Here is a 10347-nt window from a genome sequence, read left to right as displayed (position 1 = left end):
AGGTATTTAGTATTTACTGACTACAGTACAAAATAGGTATGTGAAAATGTCTGCCCTCTTTTTGTCAAAAAAAAAGAAAAAATGTCTCAGGTGTGTAAATTCAAAAACTCAGAACATAGAAGATCAAAAAGAAAATTTGCACACTATAAAGGTAAAAAAAAAAAAAAAAAAAAAAAAAGAGGCCAGGTGATGCAAAAAATGCCAACATGTATTTACATGGTGACAAGATGAAAAAAAAGGTTCAAGTCCATCATCCATTCTACTATTTAATTACAGTACAAACCAGAAGTTCACTGCAGTATTTCCAGATCCTTCAGGCACATGCGAGCCGGTGCATGTTTCTCCTTGTGCCGGGCATCTAACCTGCAAGATGCGTTATAGTTAGGATTTAGACCGATAAATCGGTTTGTCGATATTGGCCTTTTATTAAATAATTGATGTCGGGCAGTCATGTTGTCCACTGGCAGATGGAGGATCCTTCCTGTCCACAGCTACAGAAAAACAGTCTGAAAAACCTGAAATCAAATGTATTTTCTTTTGTCTTTTTTTTTCCTTTATGAATTCTTCATTTATTTCCCCTACCATTGAATATTGGGTCACTCTGCCTTAAGGAGCTGCTAACTCTAAAAGTGCAAAATTCATCAGTCTGGGTTTCAGTGGAGACTTTTAGTGTCCCATGATGGTCTAAATGCTTTTTCAGAAGCTTTTCCACCCTGAGAAGAAGAAAACTCTGGTGGAAACACTGAATTATTGTAATTTTTTTGGCATGAAAATATGTCAAATTTAATGACAAGAATATTGGCACAAAATATTGGCAATCTTCAGTCATCAAAAATATCAGTATTGACCTTCGAAAACTCATATCTGTCAAACCCTGAATCTAATTGTCCAGATCCATCCTTCTGTCTGACCTCTCCAGCAGCAGTCAGTGAGGCAGGACAAAAAAAGAAAACTGATAGGGACGGAAAGAAGGATCATCTTCTGGAAATTGTTTCATCAGTTTGGATCCCAGACTGTCTGAATGGAGAAAGTTAATGAGAAACGCTCTCCTCTCCCTCAGCAGCTTCAGTAGAGCTGCTGCTTACTGTCCAGCAGCAGAAGACTGTGGTTGTGCTGTGAATGCATGTTAGTGTGTGAGTGTGAAAGGTGTTGCTGAATCTGCCCTGCAGAAGTGAAGCCTAAAAAAAGCTTCATTTACATGTCAAACCTCGTCCCACAGGCGGTTTTCTGCCCTGCAAAGGTAAACAGCAGTAACTATTTTTAGGTTTTTCAAAGGTCAAACATTGTGACTCATCTTGACTCATCCTGATTTCATTTTAACAAACATTTGACCCATAAGCGCTACTAAACAATACATATCACCCACTGATACACCAAGAATACTTCTGTCAGGATATAGGAGATGAAAACAATGAAGATAATGAAGTCATATTTCTCTGTTTCTCTCTGTCTTGCTGTTATAAAGTCACTACCCACTGTTTTAATTGCTTGAGACTTTGACTTGTACTTTGATGACTTGAAAAGGTTTCTAAAGTCTTGACTTGAGATCTTGTGTTTGTGTAAATGACTTAGATTGAAAATGATGAGATTTGTTCCGGTAGACGACTGAATTTAAATTCTGTTTTCTGAATTTGTATGGAATGATTGAATTTATTGAAGCTGAACCTGATTATAGAAATCAAACTCATGACGCTCTTACCAAGTTTTTATCCTATTAAATCCATATTGCATTGAAAAGTCCTAGATATTTAGTTTTCTTTAAGATATTAACTTGATACTGGACTCTTTACTTGGGACTCGAGCAAATTTAACTTGGTCACACCTCTGTTGTCGGGTCTTTAAATACCTGCCGGTGCTCCTGTCTGTGCTGCAGGTACCTATAACAGCCAGTACATGGTGCTGGACCTCAGCAGGGTTTCTCTGGGCCACAGCATCAGGACCGGAGCTCTGACTGTGGTGGAGCAGATTCCTGGGAAGGTGATGCACTCCGACCAGACTCAGGCTTTACGCAGAGGTAAGGACAGACACAGGAACAGGACAAAGCAGGATAGAAGTCGATTTGATTCAGCAGCATATTTTTCCACATGATTGATGCTTACCTGCATTCAGTGTTACATTTTTTAGGTACACCTTTCTGTTTGCGCGAACAGCTTGTTCTTCCACACAGTGAGTCACGTGTAAATCAAGCATAACGTTGTTGTCGGGTGAAAACTTTGTGTCTCCAAAATATTGCTGTTTCAACTTTTCAGAAACTAAGAAAAACAGTCCTGCTTTCAGTTTGACCACCATGCATTTTTCAGCTTATCCAATGGGTTTTGAAAAGTTTTCGTAATTGCCTCCTATATGTCAGGCCCATTAGGAGGAGGTGAAACAGGATGTTCGCCAAAAAGTGTTGCGTCAGAATCCAGGCCTCGAAGAATTCAGGCTCTTCTGAAGGGAAAAATGGGATCGTACCTGGTACTGCTGTGCCTAATAAAGTGGCCACTGAGTTTTATTAGAGTACAGTGGAGAACAGAGTAGAGCAGAACTGACCTACAAATGACTACTACTCATGCTGTTGGATCCATACCTGTGTAAAGGATAAATCATTTGGATCGATCAGTCCAGATTGTAATAATGTTCAGATTTAGACTATGGTTCCCAACAAGATCTTTGCATAAATTAAAGAGTACAGACAGGATGTAGATTTGTCTCCAGGCAGCAGCTGCTTGATGTGGATCTTATCTCGTATTTCATGATGCTCATCTAGATATGAAGCCAGCAGCCTGATTTATTTGGGTTATTTGATTAAATGATTAAATCATATGCTTCTCCATCTCCCACAGTTCTTTTTTTTTTTTTTTAGGTCAGTAAGATGAAATCTGGGGGGGAATAGAAAAGGAAAAAAGGCCAGGTTTCTAATGTCTGCAAATTTTGTATATTTTTATGGCTTTCTTTCTTATTCTTTATTTTATAGAAAGTAGTACCATTAGGCTTGGATGCAGACCGCTTGTTCTTACACATATGATATTTACCCAGTATTATAAGCAACTGGACAAGACAATTCATATCTTTATTAAGTATAAATCATAATATCAAAACCATTTGGTGGAATAATATGTCCAGTTATTCTTCTTAACATAGTTTTATACATCCATCCAAAAATATTTTGCTATAAATGGAACTATAAAACAAATTAAACATGTTTTTTTTCCAATACACATAAATCAACACAATAGTCAATATTTAGCTTCAATCTTTCTAACATGTTTGGTGGGATAAATTAAATGTAGTCTACATTTTGAAATGAAACTTCTCCCAGAGTCCCTGCAAAGTTTTTGTTTCCTGCATTTCAGTCAGGGCATTTTAATCTAAATTGGGCTTTTGGGCATTGGAAGTCACAAGATCCTGCATGACCAAACTTTTCTACAATTTGTTACCCAAGTAGGTTTTCCATGGTAATACAAGTTGTTTGTTTGAGGTGGAAATTTGTCTGGAGAAATTCCCCCTTGGTCTCAGGCTACTGGCCGTCCTACAACATCCCGTTTCACGCTGAAATCTACAACCTGAGCGGGTACGGAGTGATGTGGCAGAGACACGGGGAAGACTTCTCCTACGACCTTTGCCCCCGAGCCAAAATCCTGCGCAGGGACCAGGCCAAGGTGTCCGACCTCCGCTCCCTCAAACACATCATGAGATACAACAGTAGGTGCCCTGTCCTCTTTTTTTCTCTTCATCATCTCTCTACCCATTCTCTTCTCCCAGCTCTTAGCTTTCTTAGTCACTCTAGAGTCACAGGAATAATTAGTTACAGGCTCTGACCCTTGTATTCCTCAATTTCTTCAATTTCTTCCAGTGTTGGTAATCTGAGAGAGTTTATCTTATTTTACTGCTGCACTCACTTAACGTCAGCCTGGATGAGACTGTCAGCTAAATGCAGATAGATTTAAATGTAGATTGAACAAAATTTGAAATGTAGTAATGCTGCGTTCCATTCAAAGTTGGAAATTCCCAGCTGGTAGTTATTACAAGTAAAAGTTTATTTATATAGCACATTTCCTACACAGGGAAACTCAATGTGCTTCACATAAAAGCAGGACCTAAAATTGTAGAAACACACATATACTGTATATACTACACACGGCATATACATACAAAAATAGGTTTTAATTACAGTGCTTAAAGTTCGGATAAACCAAGGGAGAAACACGAATGTCAACAAGACTTTCTTTGCCCAACATAAAATACTGTACTGCAATACTGCAACTTTACATTTCAAATTCACACGTTTAACCATTTACCACACACATGTTTTGATGCATTTAAAGTCATGTGATGCTGAAAAACAAACTCCAGTGTATTTTTAGGATTATAAACATGTTGAAAGTAAAGTTGTGCCATGCTGATGTGGCATCTGATAACTGCATGTTGGAAAGGTTGCATGTTGCGTTGCATTTTTCCAGGTATGAAGTCGAAATTTCCTACTTTCCGACATCTCTGGAACGCAGCATAAGTTCAAACGTCTCATTCGAGGCTTCTGTTTTCTTTCAGATTTAGTGTTTGGGATAGAAAACACTAAGGCAGGATTTCACTAGTTCTCTGTGCAGTATTATATTGTTGTTGTTTCAAGAGAGTTTTCAGCCTGTTAGCAGCATGACTGAAGACCAGACTGGCTCTGTTTCAGACTATAAGAGGGATCCGTACTCCAAGGGGCATCCATGCAAAACCATCTGTTGCCGTAACGACCTGAGGCCGAGGAGACCGCGCCCGGGAGGATGCTACGACACCAAGGTCAGAGGTCACTATCAGATCTCCAGGATCAGTATGAAAACATATCACAGTGATTTGTGTCTCTGTGTATTTATACTTCCTGGTTATTGTCTAATTCAACACAACATTGATCTATGATGGGAGATCTTTCCCACCCTGCTTTCATATCAGCTATCGGCAACTTCAGTCTAAAAGTATTGGTGTCAGTATCGGCCTTTAAAAACCCTTATCGCTCGATCCCTGCTCATCACAGCTGAAGTAAAGGTTTTGAATTACAAAGCAGCGGTCCAGTAATAATATCCAAGATGTCTGCCTGACAGTCCGCAATGTCAGTTTGTTATTTGAACCTTAAATGACTTCATCCTCCTCTCCCTCTCTCTCTCTCACTCACTTTTTTGTTCCCTCACTCCCTCACTCCCTTCCTCCTTCTCTTGCTTCCTATCTCACTTCCTTCCTCTCTCCCTCACTTACTCGCTCCCTCGCTTCCTCACTCACTCACTCTTTTGCTCCCTTGCTTCCCTCACTTCTTCACTCTCTAATTCACTCACTTCCTTTCTTCCTCACTCTCTCCCTCACTCACTTAATCATTCTCTCCCTCCCTTCCTTCCTCATTCCCTCCCTCCTTCACTCCCTCCCTCCCTCCCTCCCTCACTCCCTCCCTCCCTTGCTGCCTCCCTCCCTCCCTTGCTGCCTCCCTCCCTCCCTTTGTCCCTCCCTTCCTTCCTCATTCCTTCCCTCCCTCCCTCCCTCCCTCCCTCCCTCCCTTCCTCCCTCTCTCCCTCCCTTCCTTCCTCATTCCCTCTCTCCCTTGCTGCCTCCCTCCCTCCCTTGCTGTCTCCCTCCCTCCCTCCCTTGCTGCCTCCCTCCCTCCCTCCCTTCCTCCCTTCCTTCCTCATTCCTTCCCTCCTTCACTCCCTCCTTCCCTCCCTCCCTTGCTGCCTCCCTTCCTTCCTTCCTCATTCCCTCCCTCCTTCTCTCCCTCCCTTCCTCCCTCACTCCCTCCCTCATTCACTCACTCCCTCCTTCCCTCACCCCTCGTTCCCTCATTCCCTCACCTCTCCTCCTCTCTCCTTTTACAGGTGACAGACTACCAGATGGCTCTTGGGCTGGTTGCCGAGGCGATAAACGGTCCCACCACACAGGGGGGTCTGCCTCCGTTCTCATGGCGACGCTTCGACCACACGGCCCATCAGGGTCTCCCACCCACCTACAACTTCTCCTTCGTCACCATGAGGCCGTCGCTCCACCGGCCCTGAGAGAGAGAGAGAGAGAGGAGGAGCACCGGAGGGAGCTGGAAATAAAGCTTCAACTTAGAACCCAAAGTGGTTCTACAGGAAACCTTTCACCTACTGGTTCTACTTTTCACACAGGCTCATTCACCAAGTAAGCCAGCAGTGTTTCAAGTTTTAAAGTGGACCTTTGCTAGTAACGCAAAGGATGACTTAAAGAAACTTTCTGTGCGTTCGGTATCCCAAAGAACCTTAAACAGCAAGAAAAGGTTCTTAAACATAAAAAGGTTCTCTAGAGCACTTGTCAAGAAGTTTTCTGGGAATAAAGAACTTCAACGGGTTCTCCCGTGGCATCATATCACATGAAGAACCACTTTCAGTTCTAACTTGAATCTTTATTTTAGGTAGATCAGGTTGTGTCCTCCCGTTCAAATCAGGAATCCTCAAACACCCATGATCCTTCTTTACCAATGTAATAACTGGGGCATTATGTAATAACCTGTCAAAATGTGTTAAAAATGTCCCTCTAAACGGCTTGAAAATATGATAAAACCTTGCCGGACTCGCCAGTCATTTATATCTATCCATGTTTTTGTAATACATGCACATACATATTGTATATGCTTTTACGTAATACATGTAATCCTTTTACTTTTCATTTTCATAGTCAATTTGATAGGCAAATGTTTAATTCATTGACAGAGTGCATTACTAGAATTTAAATTTCTCTAAAACTTTGAATACAGACATGGGTGTGAATAATTCTAATTCCCTTAGTAAAATGTTTAATTCATTGAAATACAGCGTTGTTAGACTGATATTAGAATGATAATTTATTTTAGTAAATTTAACTTTTATTTTAGTTAACTGATTAGAACTGATTAAATACTGATGTGAGGCAACCAGTTGATTGATTTGTTATTAAACAATTTATTAATTTGTTATTTGCCATATTATCCTGAAAGTTAATTCCTATCTATGCAACTTGCTTGTTCCTACGTACTGTAAACACCAGTCATTAGACATAGTAATCAATGCCCCTGTTGTGATCAATACTGTATTGATTTCACTAACCATTTAAGTGAATTATCCCTTAACAGAGCAAAGAGTGGCAGGATTATCCCACTGGACTGAATTAACATGCAGATTATTGGTCTAATCAGCACTGAAACACACTGAGTAAAGGTACTCCACCAAGTTTTATCAGGGCGGATGATCGTTCATGATGACTCATGTTGACAATCAGGGAAATGAGACTGCAGTTATAACTTTTCATTTTATTCTTTAAATTATTAATTACGTTTTCTTTTCATTTTTTATTTTGAATTCTATGCAATGTTCACTCAGGTTTTGACTGAAATTGTTTAATGAAAACATTAACCTCAATAAATTATTTGTAGACTACAGTTGTTCTGTTGTTACTCGGTGTGTGGTATTGTATTGAGACTATTTGTACAAGAAAACTACAAGACCCAGTTCTTAGGAGGTGCGTCAAGTTCGCCGAAGCTAACTAGAAAGTTACCGGAAGTTAAGAATCGTTTGCCTTCAAAATAAAAGTTAGAATTTTCTCTGAAGAAAAAAGTAGTATTGGGCTGAGAACAAAAATCATATCAAAATTCTCAACAGATTCATTAGATTAAATATGGAGTGAAAAAAAGAATAAATGAAATATAGCATTGTATAGCAAAAACAACTGTAGTTTTATTTACTACGGGTTTCTCCTGAAATATAGGCCTATTTTAACTTTGGTACTTTGTAGGAATATTGCACAGGGTAAATCCACCTAAACTCCATTTATCCACCTTTTTATTTGCAGAATAGAGTTTGCCCACCGTTTTAGGCTGACAACCTGCATGACATAAATTCATAGCGTACAGGTTAACATTATAGTAAATAGTATCAAACTGATTTTAGTTGTGTGAGGATATACAGTATATATGATATTTTAAGGGAAAAGCATACATTAAGGCTTTTCTGAAAGTATAATTTTTTTTGTATATAATGGTCGTTGTTTGCCGTATGATGACCACAGACTCGAAGTCATAGTTTACCCATAGACTGCCAGTTTGCATTACTTTGTGGTATTTTGTATTACTGTACAGCATGGATTGTGACCCCATAAAACGAGATGAAAAAACAAGATGCTGAAAACTATTCAGCATTTCCAAGAAAAATGAAAAATTAGAAAGAAAAATCGGAATATTTAAATGCGTTTCCCATGCCATAAATGATCTCGAGAGCCCCCAAAAATGATCTCACAACCCCACTATTGTTGAAACGTTCAAACTCATGTTCGTCAATGAAGCCTTTATTTTGAAAGTCATAACCGGAACTGATCTATTTTATTCTGTCCGGCTTGACGCAGCTGTTGTTTAATCACGTGCGGGGGGCGGAGCCTCCTCGGTCGCTGAACGGTCGGTGAAGCCGAGGCAGCAGCGGATACGGACGGACGCCCTCGCTCGTCGTGAACTCGTATCCACCGGCTACTTCCAAATGGAAACGACGGACGACCAACGGAAACCGGCGGATGTCGTTGCGCTGCCGACGCACCACGGCCGCCACAACAACAACAATAACAACAATAACAACAACAACAACAACAAAGACAGTGAGGCGGCTGAGAGCACGACCACGGCCACCGCCAGCCCGACTGAATCCGGCGGGACGGCGACGCAGAGCATCGGCAACGGCTCTGTCATCAACCCCGCCGGGGGGAATAACGGGAAGTGGGTCCGGTTGAACGTCGGCGGCACGGTGTTCCTCACGACGCGGCAAACCCTCCTGAAGGAGCAAACTTCGTTTCTGTACCGGCTCTGCCAGCAACAGGACCTGCACTCGGACACGGTGAGTCCGCCCGGGCAGAAACAGAACCGGCTGTCGGTGTTTTGTGGCGAAAAATCACCGTGATATTCCTATAATATTCCTATAATATTCCTATAGGGAGTTACAATATGTCTGTGGCACTGTAGTGAGTTTATACTGACATTATGGTATTTTATCTCCTATGGTAACACTATAATATTCCTATAGGGAATTACAACGTCTGTGGCACTATAGTGAGTTTATACTGACATTATGCTTTTTTTTTTATCTCCTGTGGTAACACTAGACTAATATTCCTATAATATTCCTATATTGACGTCTGTGGCACTAAATATTGAGTTTCTATTGACGTTAATGTACATTATGGACACTATGGTGTTTTATCTCCTATGGTAACACTATTATATTCCTATAATATTCCTATAGGGACTCATAATGTGTCTGTGGCACTCAGCAGTGAGTTTCTATTGACCATAATGTACTACATTATTGACATTATGGCATTTTATCTCCTATGGTGACACTATAATATTCCTGCCTTTTAAAAAGAACATTGTGCTTTTTTATAGTGTTGGCATGCTATGCTGTGGTGAAGTGTTGGTGGGGTATTTGTATTGTATCCTGCTATACTGCTTTATTATAGGAATACTATAACATTTTTCATAAGGAAGTGCACTTCTGTGTCTTTAAAAAGAAGGGGGTATTGCTGCAACATTTGAGATAAAACCCTCTGTCAGCACTATTTTGTGACAAAACATGAAAAATCACTATAATATTCCTATAGGCTTCCTTATAATGTGTCTGTGGCATTCGGTATTTGTTTATAGTGACCTTATTTTACTATAGGGGCATTGTGGCATTTTATCTCCTATGGTAACACTTTGATATTCCTATAGGGACTTAAAGTTTTACTGATGATACGATACAATACTATTCGATACAATACGATCTAATAAATAAAAGTTTAAAAATGTAAAATGTCATTACAAAGTGTAAATAATATAGTTTCAATGCTTGTGAAATCTCATTTGTGATTACTACAGCAGAATGAAAGGTAGCTAATATAGCGATTCCTTTTTCTGCCCCCATGATACGCATTGTCACATTTTTGTATCGCGATATATTGAATTTCGATATATCGTCCATACATCCCTCGAAAATTTCTTGCACTGATTTCATAGGCTGTAAAAAAAAAAGGTGGAATTGCCCCAACCTGACCAAAGGGACTGGGTGTAATTTGTGTGCAGCACTAAAACGTGAAATAAAACCTTCTCTCAGCATTATTTTATGACGAAACTGGCGAAATATAACTATAATTTTCCTATTTTCACACTCATAGCGTGTCTGTGGCACTGAATAGTGACTTTATACCGGCTGTATTGTGCATTATAGCGTTTTTATCTCCTAGATTATCGCTGTAACCCTACGGGAACGTATAGTTTTACTGCGATATTTGTCTACTATCCCTCTAAATCGTGTTACCGTGACTCCTGTTCATGAGGAAATGCCTGTGGCTGCAAAACAAAAGGTGGAATTGCCCCGACCT

The 10347-nt window shown here is 40.1% G+C and overlaps 2 protein-coding genes across 2 annotated transcripts; both read left to right on the top strand.

Annotated features, from left to right (window-relative positions):
- Nucleotides 1-1873: 1873 nt before the first annotated feature.
- LOC139640212 (phospholipase B-like 1) lies at nucleotides 1874-6005 on the top strand (the record flags this gene model as incomplete). The annotated part of the gene is made up of 4 exons (XM_071514391.1): nucleotides 1874-2014; nucleotides 3499-3684; nucleotides 4664-4770; nucleotides 5829-6005. Coding segments are annotated over 4 exons (611 nt in total), but the record flags the coding sequence as incomplete, so codon positions are not given.
- A 2399-nt stretch (nucleotides 6006-8404) lies between these two features.
- Nucleotides 8405-8822, top strand: LOC139640213 (BTB/POZ domain-containing protein KCTD2-like; the record flags this gene model as incomplete). The annotated part of the gene is made up of 1 exon (XM_071514392.1): nucleotides 8405-8822. A coding segment is annotated over exon 1 (351 nt), but the record flags the coding sequence as incomplete, so codon positions are not given.
- Nucleotides 8823-10347: the final 1525 nt, after the last annotated feature.

This window comes from Centroberyx affinis, unplaced genomic scaffold (genome assembly GCF_046629955.1).
Source record: "Centroberyx affinis isolate AG114_WGS23_722 - 3 ecotype Tasmania unplaced genomic scaffold, CSIRO-AGI_Caff_v1 ptg008634l_1, whole genome shotgun sequence".
NCBI lineage: Eukaryota > Metazoa > Chordata > Actinopteri > Beryciformes > Berycidae > Centroberyx > Centroberyx affinis.
Note: the sequence above shows the minus strand (reverse complement) of the source record. Positions and strands in the feature narration are given on the sequence as shown.